Source organism: Maniola jurtina, chromosome 16 (assembly GCF_905333055.1).
Source record: "Maniola jurtina chromosome 16, ilManJurt1.1, whole genome shotgun sequence".
NCBI lineage: Eukaryota > Metazoa > Arthropoda > Insecta > Lepidoptera > Nymphalidae > Maniola > Maniola jurtina.
This window is the reverse complement of record NC_060044.1, coordinates 254492-273166: the sequence shown is the minus strand read 5'-3', so window position 1 is coordinate 273166 and position 18675 is coordinate 254492. Positions and strand designations below refer to the sequence as shown.

The window sequence follows — 18675 nt, the reverse complement described above, 5'->3', positions numbered from 1 at the left end:
AAGACTCGCTCGGACATCGCCCCTTCATTCAGCATCACATACTCCACCTTTAATTCTACTTGAGGTTGTAGACTCGCTTCATTTGTCATCCTCCTCCTGTACAAAAACACTCTAGGGGAAATGTAGGACAAGGCACTAATATTATAATACTTCCCCGCAATGCACTACATACGAGTATTATGTATATTAAAAGAAAGAAGATAAAAATAAGGTAATGATACTTTTTTATTTAATGTGTGATGAAATTCACTTCACTCAGTAAATTATTTAATTCTTACATTATTTCTTATTTAATATTCACTTTGTTTTCACAGTTTATCTTTTATTACTGTAGCTAACAGTCGATAATAATCTTTAAATTATTGTAGTAAATACCTATGTGAAAATATTATGTCATAATCATTGAATACAGATGATTTATATTATATTGAATTGAAATCTATTTTTCGTACTTAACATCAAGGTTGGTTCTTGTGAAAAAATAAGAATACTGCATTATATTAATTTTTATAACATTAGTGTGGATGATGGAATACAATCATATTGAGTCAGCATGGGATGCTTTAAACACTATAAATTTTAAAGGTTATTTGTGAGTGCCTCTTTTATGTCTCACCATATCACTTAGTCTATAAAAACGTCTTGGACACTTATCACAAGAAAATGGTTTAATTGATTTATGGTATCTTGCTACATGATAGTCCAACATGGCTTGAGCGGGGAACTTGGCCGTGCAATCGTTCATCATGCACTGGAACTTGTCTGCACACTTGTGCCGGAAGCTGACATGGTAGGATAGACCTCTCAAGTCGAAGAAACTTTTGGGGCAAAGCTCACACTTGTGGGGGCGCACGCCTGCATGCTTCCACATGTGCATTTCCAAGTTGGAAAAATGCTTGGAACACTGACTGCAGTATCCAGATGTGGCTGAATGCAGTCTTTTTATGTGGGATTGTAGACCTCCTTTGGTCATGAAGCTCTGGCCACAGTTGTCACATATGAACTTTTTGAACATTCCATCCATGTGCAGTCTTATATGCTTCTGCATGTTATTGTTGTACTTGAAGGGCATGTCGCAGATGGGACACTTGTAGTTTTTGTCATTGGTGTGGACTAGGTAATGCTTTCTCAGTTGCTGGTTAGTGGGGAACTTTTTGGAACATTTAGAGCACATGTGCGATCTCTCGCCGGTGTGGGTCAGGATGTGCCTGCGCAAGGATCCCACTTGGGTAAACTGTGCGGGACAGTGGGTGCAAGCGTAAGGTGTTTCTCCAGTGTGTACTCGCTTGTGAATCTTACAATCTGTTTTGGAGTAGAAACCCTTACCGCAGTGTTCACAGATGAAAGCCTTCTTCCTGTCACCGTTGTGGTTTCTCTCGATGTGCCGTTTCAAACCACCAGCATCTTTATACCGTTTGACACATGAAGGGCAATCGAAAGGCTTTTCATTGGTATGTGACCTCATGTGTATTGCTAGTGTTGATCGATTAGCATACTTGCGTCTACAAACTTTGCACTTGATGGGGTCACCCTTTGTTGATTCTCTTTTAACAGTACTTCTTCTTACATATTTCCGTTTTGTCCTCACTGGATGCTCCTCATCCGGCTTGACACTATCCAGTGGAGAATCGCAGGGATCTTCAAAAATATTGTCTGGTGGAAAACTATCATCCTCATTATCGCAGACTGTCTCTACCTTTACAATACGTATGGTTTCACACTCCTGTTTGACAGTGAGCTGCAGAGACCTGAGCTTTAGGTCCGTTTCTTGACATTTTCGAACGAAGAGGTACGTAGACGCGAGATTCTCCTCACAACACACACAAATGTTGGCAGGTAGGCCGTCGCCCTCAACTACTTCCACCTTAGCACAGTAATTTACTTTCGCGCTCAATTGCGTTTCACCGTCCAAAACGTCGAATAGCGAAATAACACCAATGTTTTCGTTACATAAACGGCATATATGTTGATCCATTTTGTCGATTTTTAAAAGTTTTAAATTATTTTATAATTAGGTCTTTTGAGTACACCTTTAGTACACCACTAAAGTATAGCATTGTAGACAAGGAAAAGTCGGATTGGATGGGATTTTAAATAATGATTAATTATTGTCTCGACTCCCGTGAGCTTTCAATTTCCTGGTTTTATTCAAGTTTTATTACTTTAGCATTGTAAATAGTGTTCTTAGACGAATGAACTAAGCGAAAACCTGTGACAAAAACAACAACAAAAACACAGACCACGAATCCGCCAAAGAGAATATAATCACTACGTTTTTATATATAAAAACTAGCTGATGCCCGCAGCTTCACCCGCGTGGATTGGTCAGATCCCCTGCAGCATCAGGATTGAGGAGTTGGACTCCAAATTTTTTATGAAACAATGTCGCAAAGTTCTTCTATCGATTAAAAAAGAAATGACGCAAATCGGTTCAGAAATCTCGGAGATTTCGGTGTACATAGGTAGAAAAACACAACTCCCTTTTTGAAAATCGGTTAAAAAAGTAGCCTATGTTACTCCCTGGTCAATTCTCTACTTGTCTGTGAAAATCCCGTCAAAATCGGTTCAACCGTTCCCAAGATTAGCTTTTTCAAACAGACAGACAGACAGACAAAAATTTTAAAAACGTGTGATTCAGTTATAGTATCGTTCAAATAACCATATGACCTTAATATGCGGTATTTATTTCGATATTACAGACAGACACTCCAATTTTATTTATTAAAGTATAGAAGTATAGATAAGTATAGATAATACCTCCATGGAATGTTCTTAAACATTAAGCCATAGACCATATACTCCTATCATCGATGGTATACTCAGCATGATACTCAGAGACTCAGGTCTCAGAGCCCGATGGAATCATAGCTTATTAATACGTCCATGTAGCTTATGACCACGGAGCATGCCACGAAGTACATTATAAAATGTCACTTATCACTATCAGCCAAAGACATTACACTTGTTAGTATGTGTAGGCAATGTCTCTGCTATCAGCAGACTGCAGGCAATGCATAATGTCTGTCAAATGTCCACAAATGTCAATTTGACAAGGACGATGGACAAAAGACAATGGCTGAAATGGCGATGAAAGTTTTATTCGTATATGTTCTAAAATATTGGCTTAATTTCTTCTAATTATTTCTAATTTGTTGCGTTAATGGACTAATAACATAATGGAGGTTTTAATATGTCGAATTTGCCTGGACAAAACGGGCACGATATCCGTGTTTGATAGTGAATCGGACAACGTTCAATACAGTGCGAAGTTGAAGAAACTGGTTAATATTATGGTTTCTGAAGACGATGGATTGCCGAGCATGATGTGTGAAGGCTGCACGGCCGAGTTGTCACTCTCGTATCAGTTCGTGCAAAAGTGTGAAGCTTCGGACGGCGCGCTTCGCTGCCTGAGTGCTCCTATCGAACTTTATTCCGACTTGCAAGCTGAAAGGCATCCGACAGATATTAAAGCGGAAGAAATTAAAAATGAAATCGACGATGGTGCTCATGGGTTTGACAACAGTTTTCTGTTTGAAAGGAATGTTGCCGCTAATAAAGGTATGGAGGATCAAAACAATGTTGCTAGTAATATCGATGTTGCAGTCGAATTTAGCTTCGAGGACAGTAATGAGAAGAGTGATAGAAATGTCCGAGGTAAAGTTAATCATAAGAAAGTCCGGCGTGGCAAAGTAGGGCCTGTACAATGTGTTATTTGTGGTCACATGGCCTCCAGTGCTTCTGCGATGGAGATTCACATGCGCACGCACACCGGAGAGAAACCCTTCGTGTGCGAAACCTGCAGCACTAAGTTCCCCACCAGAGGATCCTTAAAACGACACAATGAAACATTCCATTCGACCCGAGAAAGAAAATTCACTTGTGAAACATGCGGCAGTAGTTTTTACAGAAAAAATGATATTATAACACACTTGCGAGTTCACACTGATGAACGGCCATACGTCTGTCCGTATTGCTCCAAGAGGTTCCGTCAGATAGCTTCAAGGAACCGCCACCAAAGGGTTCACACTGGAGAAAAACCCTTTGCATGCCCGATATGTGGTAAAAAGTTTGGTCATAAAGGTTTGGTCAAAAAACATCAAAGTGTCCATAGCGAAGAAAGAAAATATATATGTCATCTGTGCAGCAAGTCTATGAAGACAAGAACAGCTCTGAACGTTCATATAGCTCTTCATACCAATAAAAAGCAGAATATATGCAACTTCTGTGGTATGGCATTCTCCATGAAAGGCAACCTGCAGACTCACATCCGTCGCATGCATTCTGAAAAATCTGGGCAGTGTTCCGTTTGCCTTCAAACATTTTCTGATTTAAAAGTGCACATGCGCAAGCATACGGGGGAAAAGCCTTACGTTTGTGGAACATGTAATGCTGCATTTGCTGTCAAGAGAAGTCTGGCTCACCACATATTGTTCAAGCATGAGAATGCTGGGAAATTCAAATGTTCCATAGGAGACTGCACCAAGTCCTTCCCCACGGCCACCATGCTAGAGTTCCACCTCCTCAAGCAGCACACCAATCACACTCCTTACGTATGCCAGCACTGCCCGCGAAGTTTTTTCCGCGGCAGCGATCTTTCGCGACACCTTAAAGGAACCCATATGGATCTAAACTTTAAGTCTACACTTAAAACTCTGATACATAAGCAAGCAACTTATACTTAACAAAAGACTGAGTAGCAATGTATAAACCTAGTCATTATCATTAGTATTAGATGGTTTCAGTGATTCCTTTATTATTATAATTTATCAATCAATCAAACAATCAATCAATCAATTTATTTATTTAATTATTTATTTCATACAAACTTCCATCGCCTATTTTCTCACAATAATTTAATTCATTATTATTATTTTTAGTTTTAATATTGATTTAAGTTTATAAAATTGACATTGTTATTAAATCTAATTCTGTACATTCGAGGTGGATTGTAATTATTAGACTTGCAACGAATAGTATATTCGGCAGTATACCGAATACCGAATATTCGGCGAGGCCCCTAACCGAATAGCCAAATATTAGGCAAAAGTATTCGGCTGGATTTTAGCGCCAAAAACTTGTACAGACGTGATTGTTTTGCGGATCTTTTCTTAAATATTGTGTGTAGTTGCTCCTAATTTAATAATTTGATGTGTTTTGAATGATATAATTAGTTGTAATAAATAGCATAATACAGTATGTATGTCATTATAATAAGTCTATGATGCACATACAATATAGGTACACAATAGAATATTGAATAGACATAAATAGGTACCTGTAATTATTATTCCACTATAGAATTTAATGATTACTAAGTAATAATGATAGTAATGATGAATTATTAAATGATAGTGATAATAAAAATTGTTTTATTCAAAATTAATTACTTAATATTAATACCTTTATTCACAATCTATCCTTCCATTAAGATTTTATGAACCACAGTCAGTATATTTAGTAAAGGTCTGAAAATCTCTGAGGATGTGTAAGTAAGTATTAAACAGCTTCCTAAGTTTATTTCGTATGTAAACCTTGTATAAAATAATTCGTCATGCATGGCTGCTGGTTCCCCAAACAGCCCTCTTTCCTGTCGGGCCGTCAGCCGTGAGCCGACAATCAGCCCTTCCAAATTCAGTGGCGCGTAAATCCGCGCTCGAATTTCAAACTTGTATCATCGGTAAAGCAGTTTTGACCTTTTTGACGACTTTTGAGTTTGCGTCGGTAATGCAGCACCAGGTATAAATTATGTTAGGCTGGCCGCAAAACAGAAATTGTCTGAAAGAATGCTGGAAGACTCCGCTAAGCTTGCACGTTATTAGAAATGCTCTTATATGCAAATATGAGTTCAGTTCGCGATTAGCCGTCAACTCAGATTCTGAAGTAAATATCTGGTAGTTCTAGGAATAGAAGGAAAAGATTTTTTTTTTTCAAATCAATTTTTACAAGTGCTTTTGAATCGCTACCACTAGTTCGGGATACCCTTCCTACCGAGAAGAATTGGTAAGAAACTTGGCGATTGCTCTTTCCTGAAATTCAATTTTCAATGTTATGCTGACTATGCAACATTAGTAAGTAGGTAATTGGACTTCCGTGCACGGATGAGCTGCGAGTAAAAGCCACACTTGCATAATCTTCGATTACTTTAGCTTTTTTCATGAGCATACTTTTAATAGATCTTTAAACTTGTACAAAGTGTATGGAGAGCACGTCTTCTAACTTTCTGATCCAGCTATTTTTTGGCGTTCTATCGGCAAGCATCAGAAGCTAACGTTTGATTAGGCAAGATTCTGACAGTTGGTGGAGTCTAGCATGCTGCCGTCCTAACTATAATTAAAAAGCCGTCAACTGCAATAAAACAGAGTTACCGCCAAAAAATTTGGATTTTTAAGAAAGTTCCAAAAAGTATGCTTTGTAGGAGCGTAACTAAAACTTACTAAAACATTGGTCCTACGCGTTCTTATTTAGAAACATTCGTTTCTAGACACATAATATAACACGATATAATTTTCACGATTTTCAATCAATCAATCAATCAATCAATTTATTTATTTATTTGCTGATACAGGTCACACAGGTTATAGGTTTTTGGCGATAACTGAAAAAGTATTTTTTGCTGTTAACGGCTTATTAGATAAGTATAGGAAGACAGGTGGCAGCATGCCCTTCCAGCGGGCGTTAGTTTTTCTGTCAATGTTTGCGGTCGGTCTAAATAAGCGCTATGCCCCTTTCTTTCTTTTTAGTACAGGTAAAGGCTAGCTCTCTCGCTCGCGCTAAGTAGGTGAGCGCGATACGTCGCGGCTGGGAACACCGGCACACACAGCAGAGGACGTTAGCCCGCGCCCGGTCGCCGACGCGCGTCGCCCGCAGCCCGCAGCAGCAACCGTCTCGCTATCGTGGCAGGTGTCCGTGATGTGTGTATCGTGAAGTTTAGTGACTTCCTGCTCGTATCGGATTGTTCTCCAGTGCTCACCATGACTGAAGTGAGTATCGAACAAGCCTAGCGAGGAATGCGTGCCGCCGGCCAAGAGCGCGCTCCCATTCTTTGGTCCTGCGATTCTAATCGCGAGTTCGTAGGTCGTCGCCTCGGACCCGCTCGGTCTACTATGCATGCAGTACGCGTGGTAGCGCCACTCATGTATCCCATGTAATGCACTTTCATATTTCATACTTTGAATAAAATCGTAAGTTTGGGAATGTATGCCGGGCCCATGAGGTACCTGGAGCCTGGAACTAGAAAGCTTTTACGAGGTCTCGAGATACGCGGTTCTTTCGCGTCGCATCCGCCAAGATTAGCTATGTACTGTTATACATCTGATTATTCTGATAAGGCAGCGCGGCGTATTATCTCCGATATTATTCCATTCCTATTGGTATCGAACATTCTTGCTATTAAATGAGTGGGCTGTTATCATTGTCCGTGCGATGCTAATAACGTGATTATCGACTGTTTCCATTTCATTTATCAGAGCCACTTAATGGGTTCCACGTACTACCTAAGCATATATACCTACCTAGTACCTACATATCTTGGTACTATAAATAATAGTACTTATGATCAATTCTCAGATATGCATACGCATATTACCTTACTTAATAGCTATTTTTTTTTCAATAACTATTCACCAAATACAATTGGAATCGGGTTAAACTACCCGCATTCACTTATCTTTTTTCGAATTGGTACCTGCTTCCACAGGCGCAACTCAAATTGCTCTAAATCTTATTTTAATTAAGTTGGTGTATACCATCTACCTACATCTAATAGGTATCTCTAATTCATTACATTATGTAAGGTATGCCTTGGTATTCGAAAAAAATAATTAGTGGCAGTTTATAGGAGTGGGTATAACTACTACTTAAACTTTTCCAATATATTTAAATAGTTATTATTGCACCTACCTACTTATTGCATAGTCCAGTCTATGTAAAAATAATAAAAAAAAACCCCGACTTCAGTAATCGCAAACACTACAAAACATACAGTTGAATTGAGAACCTCTTTGTCTGTAAAATATTTACAAAAAATAAATAAATCTATAGGTAGGTAGAGGTAACTATTCTTCAGATGAATAGAGTTCGACTATTTCACATACAGAAAGTAGGTACTTCGGTACATAGGTAGGTAGTGGGTACCTATACCCATATTTTAAAGAGAGATCAATATCGATCAGTTCAGCTGATCGGCAACTTTTCACGCTTTAGCCGTCGAGGAGAGCGTGAAAAGGCAAATTAAAATAACAATCACTCGTAGCGAATGTGCACTCAGACCGCCTATCGATGCAACAAATGACTGGATATTATACCTAATTGCCTATTTGCCTTAGTTACCCGACTACGGCAAAGCCTTATGAACTTAGCAGTCTATATGTATGTAGGTTTGTATTTGTATGTTCCACCATAGCACCTAAACTACTGAGCCAATTTTGATGAATGAGGTGTCAATCGATTCGTTATTATATTATAGTCCGGGTGGCATAGGCTACATTTTATACGAGAAAAATCGACCTGACGGATGCTACATCCAAAAAGGTGGGGACCTCCAAAACTTTATCTTGTTATCTACTTACCTTACGTTACCTTAGATTCAAATCTTCGCCAAAATAGGTGCACATCAGTTATAACTGGCTTTCCACCAAGGGTGTGTTAGGAATAGAATAGAATCTTCACCATCAATCGATAGGCGTCCACTGCTGGATATAGGTCTCTTGTAGGAACGTCCACACGCCACGGTGTTGCGCCGCCTGAATTCAGCGGCTCCCTGCAACTTGTTTGATGTCTGCCCACCTAATTAGGGGTCTTCGAACGTTGCGCTTTTCAGTGCGAGACTGCCAGTCTACCTAGCACCTTCGGACCCCAACGTCTATACCTATTTACCTATCACTTTAGCTTTGCAACCCCTTTAGCTATGTCGGGGTTACTCTAGTTCCCGTTGGCTCTCCTCATTTCTGATTTAATCACGAAGAGAAACTCCAAGCATAGGTCTCTCCATCGCTGAATGACTCTGAGTTTTCTTATGAGAGTAGAATAGATAGATTTTTATACAAATAAACTTTTACAAGTAGTTAGGTACTTTGAATCGTCAAAGCATCTATCTATCAATGGTTCGGAATGCCTTTCCTACCGAAAAGAGCCAGTAAGACACTTGGTGATTGCTCTTTTCAAAGGCTCGATTTACTATAATACTATCGTGCCATGCATAAAAGTGATAGCAGTCCCATGATGAAAAGGCAGCCTTACATGTTATCTTAATTGGTCAGAACCACAGAACTGCGGAATGACATAGTTTCTGGATGAAGGTTAATGGCAGTTTCTAGGAATCCTAGCGTATAAGGTAACTGTACTATAAATTATTATTAGTGTCTACCCACATATTGTGTTGGCGCTAAAAGTGAAAAATGAATGATGGTTGACCTAAACAGTATCCGTCAATGCCAAGATAGCCTTATATTGTAAAGATCAGATATTTATCTTCTTGCAAGTAGGGTTTAAAACAAATGAAATATAATCCTACATAATCTATGAAAAAGAATAAGATTTTCTATCAAAGTTACTACTCTGTACCTACGTATACGTAGTTACATACGAACGTAGTGTTAAATTATTTTGACGATTCAAAAGAATAGGTAAATTTTTATTAAAATAAACTATTACAAGTGTAAAAGTTTTCTATTCTATTCTAATACTACCTACTTACTTTTTAAATGTTTATGTGTAGATTTAACAAACTCATGATACCCAGTATACAGAATCAAGAGAACAAGAAGAACAATATAACAACGCAAGCCATCTTTCTATTAAATTACAAACATTATTTTATCGCATCTGTTGTAAAAAGATATCAGACAGACAGACACACTTTCGCATTTATAATATTACTTAGTATCTGGAAGTATGGATTCAGTCGGTTATCTTCGTGTACTTGGTAAAGCCAAAACGTATTCGATAAAATAAAAGATGTGAAATATTATGTCGTAATCAATTTAATTAAACATCTGTTCTAGAAAGTGTCTAAGCTGTGTAATTAATAATGTGACTCATTTCAATTGAATACATACATATCATATTTTGAAGTCACGCTAGTATTACGTGATAAGTAGGCCTATGCTATCTGCGAGAATCTATAAATAAAAGTCAAATAATGTGCATGTGCGGATTGCGAAAACCGGTTTCCATGCATTCATGTCACAGCGTAAGGTCAATACAAGTAAACTAGTACGTAGCATAGCAGTATCACGGACAAGCGGGCACTTCTTGCACAAAATATATCACATACATACATACTTATCTGCTTGACATATAGCTTTGACTACGTTCACTGTTAATAGTTGAAATACGAAAATTAACGATCGGTTTCTGTCTTTACAGTCAATGATGAAAGAAGATTCTCTCTCAAGGATCCAGAGGGAGATATACGAAGTGACGGAAAGGGAGCGCGAGTTCAAAGAAGGTCATTTCAGAATCAACAGGCTCCTGTCGGAATCGACGATCGACGTGAACAAACAAAACGGGCACGTCAATGGAAATGCAGAGTCGCAGAGGTCTCTCAACAGAGCGGTGTCGACCTCGCACCTGCTGGGCCCCGTCGGGCCCGCCACGCCCGCCGCCCAAACCACCCTCAACACCAACGGCTACACGCGCAGGTTCACTCCTCAAAACGGCACCAAAGGTATCATGCAAAGGTTCATCGCCAACAAGGGAAAGTTGCCGGTCACCTCGCCCGCTTCCGCGACCACACCCACAGCTATCGCTCCCCAACTGATATTTCCACCGACCGCCATCACGCCGGTCGACACTCCGGCTGTCATCACGCGCACGTCCGAAGGCAAACCCGTACGCAAGGGCTTCGTTCCCGTCGAAGAGAAGATCCAAAAAGAATTGCGAGAAATGAAGGACAGGGAACATGAATTGAAAAAGATGAGGAAAAAACAGAAACCTTTCGATATAGACCTGAGCGATACCGATACGACTTCGGAATCCGATGAGGAAGACATACCTCTCCCTGGGAAACTGAAAGCGACGAAGTCTATCGGTGAATTATACGAGGCGCTGAACGAGGAGCTGAGGTCGCCGTCGCCTAGGAATAGTTCGGGGCAGGAGTCCTTGGGTAGTTTGAAGCCTGCGAAATCCCTGGCGGAGCTTTGCGAGCTGGCGCCCGGTCAGGAGTTCCTCGCGCCGAGCTCCACGCGCCTTATAGCGCAGTGGGAGTCCATCATCCAACAGAAGCAGGAAGCCGGAGCGGCCTAGTTGTAAGCTAAGGGAACGGACGCGTAATGTTAGGGCGTGTGACGCCAAAGTTTCGTAAACGAAGCGAGCGGAACCTTCCGCGTGGACAGTGTCCGTCGCACGGCGGTGTGTGGCTCCGGCGGACTGTGGGACGGAGTGTACGGTTCGAGGTTCCAGCAAGCCGGAGCGGGACGATTTGCCGATCGATTTCTTTCACCGATCGAATGTGGAACGATTAATTTTCTCCAGAACAATGCAAATGATGGTTATCCACGGCGGCAATTATGTTCGCGGTGTTGGAAAGCGACGCGGCAGACGATGTGAGTGAGACAGTTTCTTCCTATTGTTCGATATTTACAGCCTACTGAAAAACTGATGGAGTTTTTGCGGCGGCGGGCGCTTTCCCGCAGTATCGCACTGCCGCTGCCTCACACGAGGCGTGAGAACACGTGCGTCGGCTGCAACAAACCACAAGTACAATGTAAATATTACAAACTATGTACATCTCACTTAAAGTTTCAGTCTTTACTCTTTCTACGTTGTTCGTGCTTCGCCATTATCGTTCCAATTTTTAATATCGATTATTTTAGTGTTCAAAATTAAGTCAATCCTATCTGCCCTCTGTCCTATAAGTTAGTTACTTAGCAATGTTGTTATTAATGATTGTCAAAACTGTATCGTATTCTTTAACGAATGACAACGTTGCTAAGTAACTTATCGATAGATTAAAGATAGATTGATTATGCCGTTGTAATTTAATCGGGTCTATGTTGTTAATTTTGTATGCGTTCGAGTCATTCTCAAGAGTGTTTAGGACTTATTTATTTTTGGGGTTAGATGTTGTTAGATTATGTCATTGTTTCTCAACCTAAGGGTCGCGTTTCTTATTAAAAGGGGTCGGTTCAAAAATAAGATGAGTTCAAGTTTGTATTCAGTGATTGAAATCATGAGCTTTGCACTCAATTTTAGAACAGTTTTTGGCCGTTTTGCTTGGAAATGAGTTAAGATTTGTACCTATTCAATGGGCCAAAAACGTCGGGGTTAAAGAAAAAAAGTATTTTGTATCAGAAGTGTTACTTATTCCATCGCGTTTTATTGAAAAGCTGACTGATTGATTTATCGACGCACAGGTCAAACAACTAGACGAATCAGGCTGAAATTTGGCATGCAGGTAGCTATTACCTATACCTACCTAACGTAGACATCCGCTAGGAAAGGTTTTTTGAAAATTCAATCCCTAAACGGATAAAACAGGGGTTTGAAATTAGTATCGCGGGGAAAAGCTAGTTTTACTTGTTCTTCTTCTTTCTTAGCCCCTATCAATCCATTATTTAGTTTTACACTGGTTACTTAACTTTTTGGCTTTTTCGTGGGTCGTGACAAAAATGGTTGAGAAACAATGGATTAGATTATATGAATGAATGTACTTACCGAATTACTTACTTTCCTTGTTTAAAGCTAGTAATTGCGTTCGCGACGTGCCCAGAGTATCGCTCCGCATACTTTCGATTGGGTGCACTTAATCGGCGACCGTCGTCTGCCGGCATGTATAATTTGTATAATTCACATTTAATTAAGACTTACTTTCACATATTATCCATGCAGGGTGTAACCAGAACGCTAGCAAAAACGAATACTGGTGGGAGTACCGACGATTACTGATTAGATAACATTAAAAAAACGTGTTTTTTAAAAGTTCGCAAATAAAACATCCGAGTGAAGCTAGAGGTCAACGAACGTTCCGTAAATAGGTCACTCGAAGTCAATGCTGCGTCGTAGGTGGGATATTGATTTGAGTTTTGTTTGATAAGGCAAATGGTTATTGGCATTGGATTGTGATGGTAGTAGGTACCTATAATAATAACGCTAAGTTTTTGCTAGAGTTTCTGGTTACACCCTGTATACATAACAACCTGTACTAAATTCTCTATGTATTGTAAAATGAAGCTGGAATTCATTGACTAGGGATATTTATTATTATATCGAGTAGGTATATATTCTTATTAATTAGTATTTATTTAAATAACTTTTAAATCATGAATGGGAATGCATTTTCAGTGTGCATTTTACAGGTAGCTCTTTTTGGCGTACCTAGGTGTTATTTGTATTTTAAAGTATAAAGTTTATTTTTATGTATTTTTTACCAATAGATGCATTATTGACAAGATGAACATCTTGTATCAGACAAGTCCAAGATGAATAAATACAGATGAAATTATAGAATGTCGTTCGTATTGTATTAAAATTTAAATGTATTAAAAGATATTTATATTTTGTAGTAAATAAAATAGATGTGTCAAAACAGCACTGTGCCTTAAACTATTTAATAAAGTACATAACAATACCTAACTTTATACCTAAGCTGCACAAGTTAGAAACTCGTTTTACACTTAGTGGATGCATGTATTATTATGTATTTAGTTATATATTTACATAATTACTGTCAATAATCATGAAATACATAAATATACATAATAATCAGTAGGTACAGCCAATGATATTATATTATACCATATACATTATATTACGTGGCGTATAAAATCCTTTCTCGCTGATGATTAAGACAGAAGATAATTAATAATGCATGAGAGTACAAAAGATAGCTATATATCCAGGAACGGGACTTAAATGCAGTAGTTTTAAATCTTCACTCTAGAGTCTAGACTTGTATATGTGTGCAACATATTATTAACTTATTATTAACTTATTTTTTTTTACTATTATGATACGTATGTTACTTATATAATATCATTGGGTACAGCACTTAAGTATCTTTTGTATTTAACATATTTTTAATGATATGTCAGTAATTTTACGATAGTGACAAACCAATGACAATTTATATCTTAGAGTAAAACAGTTCATTTTTAACCCCCGACCCAAAAAGAGGGGTGTTATAAGTTTGACGTGTGTATCTGTGTATCTGTGTGTCTGTGTATCTGTGTATCTGTGTATCTGTGTATCTGTGTATCTGTGTATCTGTGTATCTGTGTATCTGTCTGTGGCATCGTAGCGCCTAAACGAATGAACCGATTTTAATTTAGTTTTTTTTGTTTGAAAGGTGGCTTGATCGAGAGTGTTCTTAGCTATAATCTAAAAAAATTGGTTCAGCCGTTTAAGAGTTATCAGCTCTTTTCTGGTTTTCTTGTACAAAAGAAGGTTAGATAACCGTTAGGTTCATAATACTATGTCAATAGACAAATGTCAAGCTGCCAAGATGGACGTTGCCTAAATACTCAAATACTTTGGATCGTCGGGGGTGTTATAAATTTTTAATTTACACTTGTTAAGAATTACTTATGAAAATGTACTTACTTAAAATTAATATAAGTACCTACCGTGTCTTATTAAAAACAATAACTTGTTACGTGTCTTAATAAGTATAAAAAATGAAATACAAATGTTTTAAAAGCCTGCCGTAATGAATTAAGCATAATAATATTATAATAGTCAATTTAATTTAATTATAAAACTATTTAATAATAAAATATACATATACAATTATTGAGATTGATAGGTATAATGTTATTGGGTTAGTTCTACATTTAGATGTTTTCTATGCAATGCCAGGAATGGTGGAAAATTGTTTATTTATATTAAATTCCAATGATAATAATCTGTTAAAGCGTTTGGTAACTGGTAAAATTAAATTATATTCTAGGTTACACTCTTGCGAAGCACGGAAAAATATTTGGGTTTTAAGAACCTGTATTGGAGAAGTTTTTAATTTTTTTAATTAATAAATTGCTTACCAAAAAAATTTAAGTAAAATATAATAATATCATATGAAAGAATCATTAAAATATCTCAACCAATAAAAAAATGGAACTTTAAACTTACGCTCGCAAGAATATTTCTAGAAACTTCTCTATTTGTAATCCTTCCATTGAAAAGTATTTAAAAACAGCATGTTAATTTTTTTACTCAACTAGAGTGTAACCTTTATTAAAGACCTAGCGTACATTGTAGAGACGGCATAGCAAAAGCCAATATCAATGCCTGATCATAAAAAATGTTTGCTGACAAAGCGTCACCTTAACTGAACCATTAGGCGATTACATGTAAGTTTTACTCACGTAAGTAGCTTACATTATTACATAACAGCTTTACTATAGTGAATGTACTTATACGAGTGTTTACTTTAGTAAAGTCGTAAGTTAATCATGTAAGCTACTTACGTGAGTAAAACTTACTGGTGTATTCCCGGTCATAGCAACGCACAACTCAACTTCATAGATCATAGGTCTTAGCATGGTTGACTATAACATTGCTATAGTCACAGTTGTTATACATATTTGGTTGATTTTATAGTATTCTTCCTGAATTTTCTTTGGCGGAGATTGTTTTCGTGCCATTCAAAAATAAGGTTTCTGCACAGGTACATCGCCGTATCTTTTAAAAGTGGTACATGATTTAACAAAAATTATGTTTCGCCATCTTTACAATGTGCGATGGGTCAAAACCACCAATGTGATATAAAATTGCCTTATAGTTAAAAATGTTCGTATTCATTATATTTCAATGAAGATTCCTATTTATAACGAGATATGTAAACAAAGTGAATTATAAATTATTGTACATAAAGCTCAGAGCTCACGTGCGATCTGTAACTTTAATATGTAACTAATCGTTGTACGACTTCGTAGGTACATAATTTCATAGAGTATGGGACAAGAACCAATGTGTACAAGCAAACGTTAATTTATACAGAAAGATCAAAATTTGAAAAAAAAAAAAACGAATGTCAAAAGCTTTTCGTGACTGCAGTTAACGTCATTCAGTACAATTTGATCTCTTTATTCAAGCAAATGCAAAACATAATGTGTTTGGTCGACTAAGTTATTGGCCCTAAAACCAAAGGCAAAGTACGATACTGTATCTTTTGTGTTAGATTGACATTAGCAGGATAGGTAGTATAAGTTTAGTAAAATTGCCCGTACTCAAGCTATACTTAAGAACCTGCGCAGGCAAGGGGCTATTGTCCGCGGAGGTCAAAAATTTCTCACATATGAAGTAATAGCACAGTTTTACGATAAATATCGTAAATCGTACCGTAATCGTATATCCTACGATATATATCGTAAAACTGGGGTAATAGTACGACGGAAAACCGTAGTAAAATATGACGGACTTTAGTTCTCCGCGTACAATGGTCCCTCGTCTATGCAGGCCTTAATTGCAACTGTCAAAATAGTTGTATGGCAAATTAAAGTACGTTATTTGGAGCACTTCTGTATGTCATACAAATATAAATATGTTATGTAGATGTTAACGAGCAAACAGCAAAACTATTGCTACATCGTGTTACAGTTACAGCTCGCATAGGAGTCCTCAGCTTAATAGATGAAATGTTAAATTATGTTAAGGTTTTCGCAATAAATGCATTGTCAAACGCATGTATGTGTGTTATTGCGGTGTTCCCTTGCACTGTCGCAACCCAGTGTCGTGTTACGAGCTATATGACCGGCGTAACCCACACCGAAGTGAATGAAATATGTAGTGTCAAGATTATCAACTGTATGTACTTTTACTTCGGCCCCAATTAATAGGGTTTTATTAACTAGCAAAAAATCACGTCGATCCATTGTTCCGTTGCAGCGTGACTGAAGGACAAACTACAATCGCATTTATATAGGTAGTGATAGCTAATGTAGTTCCGCGCAGGTAACTATGCAGATAAGTAAGTACCTATAGTCAAAATGCTAATGTATGGCCCAGCCAACAACGCGATGTTTAACGGCGTTTCCCGTTAAACCTAGATGTAGCCACGATCAACGTACAACGGCATTCACAATGCCGTTTGGCGTTAGACGATTTTAAACCCATTTCAATTGGCATGATACGTTAACCGTTCAAGTGTGGCCACTCAGTTTATTGATTGATTATCGCGATAATTATGGCGTTGTTGGGATTTGACGTTAACCTTAATGTAGCCGCAACATCAGACTGTAACCGCCCACCCTCGATTGGATGCAAATGCTCTCACTCCACTAGTCTCGGTGAGGCCGATAAGGCATGGTTTAACCAGTCCCGCCTTCACAGTTCACACCCAATGTCAAGTTCACTGTATGACGTGAGCTCATCTACGCTTCGTGCGGGTCAAAGGGCAGACGTTGAGTAATACGACGACACTAAGCTAATTACAGAACGAAAGATTATTTTATCGTTAGGTAGGTAATCCTCTTTAATTAGGTATTGTCATCTATGACCTTGAATTGTTTGCTGAGTAGGTAGATAGAATGTATCACCTTCGGGCATTACTTTATTTAATTCAAAACTAGATGTCCGTGACTTTATCCGCGCAGATTTAGGTTTTTAATTAATATCGAAAATTACCTTAAGCCTTTATTAGTTTTTACTAATAAAAGCTTAAGGTAATTATCGATATTAATACTATATACTTTATTTTATTTAAAAAACCTAGCGAAAAACCAAGGTATACCTACTGAGTATTATAAGATACTTACCGTATTAAATTGGAAATCCCTAGGTACTCTGATAATCTATGGATAGGTACGTTGGATCCGATAGAATGTAAGCAATAAGGCCTTTTTATTAAGGCTGTAAGTTTAAGACGTCAAAGTCAGACAAGCTTGAGTATTTAGCGGAGCATACGCGGCCAACAACTGGATCGAGTCACGATTTCTTGTAGTCTGAGGTCACGGTAACATTAACAAGTTAGCGAATAATAACTCACTATCAACAGATTTGATGTTATCAAATACGGAAACTGCATAATAAAACACAGCTGTTCTAGTTCAAATTTTATATTACTTTATTCAGATACAGGTTAGCCCTTGACTTGCAGTCAAAAATCTCACCTGGTGGTAAGTGATGATGCGCAGTCTAAGATGGAAGGGGTATGGCAGTTTTTGGACCCCTAGTGACTTAGTGAGGGTCTTTCAACGCTACCTCGGTTCAAAATTTCATACAAATCGGTTAAGCGGATGGGTCTTTAGCATCGATGGTCTTTAGGAATCCCGTGGGAACTCTTTGATTTTCCGGGATAAAAAGCAGCATATTGCCGTTCCTGGGATATAAGTAACTCCGTAGCTTTCGTCAGAATCGGTTAAGCTGTTGGGGCGTGAAAAGATAGCAGACACAGACAGACACCCTTTCTCATTTTCAATATTATAGTATGGATACCGGGCAGTCAGAAATGACTAGCAGTATGTGCAAGTAGGTCACTTGTAAGTTGTATTATGTAACATTGGTAACACGTCCTTAGCCCATCGCTCCACGGCCGGCGCCCGCGCCGCCGCCTGCATGCTAATGCTGCTTTATACAGGTTATATTTACCATATACATTTATTTGATTTAATCTAAGACTCATACATACGAGTACAAAGCGCAATCGATTGATATTCAGGATGGGATGTTGTTTTGACGTGATGATGTCTATTACCACAGCCACATGTCGATGAAAGCGAGATTTGATTTAGAAAAATTTGA

General features: G+C 38.1%; 3 protein-coding genes across 3 annotated transcripts; 2 read left to right on the top strand and 1 right to left on the bottom strand.

Annotated features, from left to right (window-relative positions):
- Nucleotides 1-207: 207 nt before the first annotated feature.
- LOC123873058 (gastrula zinc finger protein XlCGF57.1-like) lies at nucleotides 208-2227 on the bottom strand. Its single transcript, XM_045917732.1, has one exon. The coding sequence runs from the start codon at nucleotides 1973-1975 to the stop codon at nucleotides 587-589; it is 1389 nt and encodes a 462-aa protein (XP_045773688.1). The 5' UTR covers nucleotides 1976-2227; the 3' UTR covers nucleotides 208-586.
- Nucleotides 2228-3035: 808 nt separating this feature from the next.
- LOC123873057 (gastrula zinc finger protein XlCGF57.1-like) lies at nucleotides 3036-5358 on the top strand. The gene has a single exon (XM_045917731.1). The coding sequence runs from the start codon at nucleotides 3177-3179 to the stop codon at nucleotides 4680-4682; it is 1506 nt and encodes a 501-aa protein (XP_045773687.1). The 5' UTR covers nucleotides 3036-3176; the 3' UTR covers nucleotides 4683-5358.
- A 1426-nt stretch (nucleotides 5359-6784) lies between these two features.
- Nucleotides 6785-13898, top strand: LOC123872949. The gene is made up of 2 exons (XM_045917565.1): nucleotides 6785-6980; nucleotides 10366-13898. The coding sequence occupies exons 1-2, from the start codon at nucleotides 6972-6974 to the stop codon at nucleotides 11242-11244; spliced, it is 888 nt and encodes a 295-aa protein (XP_045773521.1). The 5' UTR covers nucleotides 6785-6971; the 3' UTR covers nucleotides 11245-13898.
- Nucleotides 13899-18675: the final 4777 nt, after the last annotated feature.

Bases quoted from the DNA above. Each gene is read 5' to 3' on its own strand.
- LOC123873057 (XM_045917731.1), top strand. From the start codon at position 3,177: ATGGAGGTTTTAATATGTCGAATTTGCCTGGACAAAACGGGCACGATA.
- LOC123873058 (XM_045917732.1), bottom strand. From the start codon at position 1,975: ATGGATCAACATATATGCCGTTTATGTAACGAAAACATTGGTGTTATT.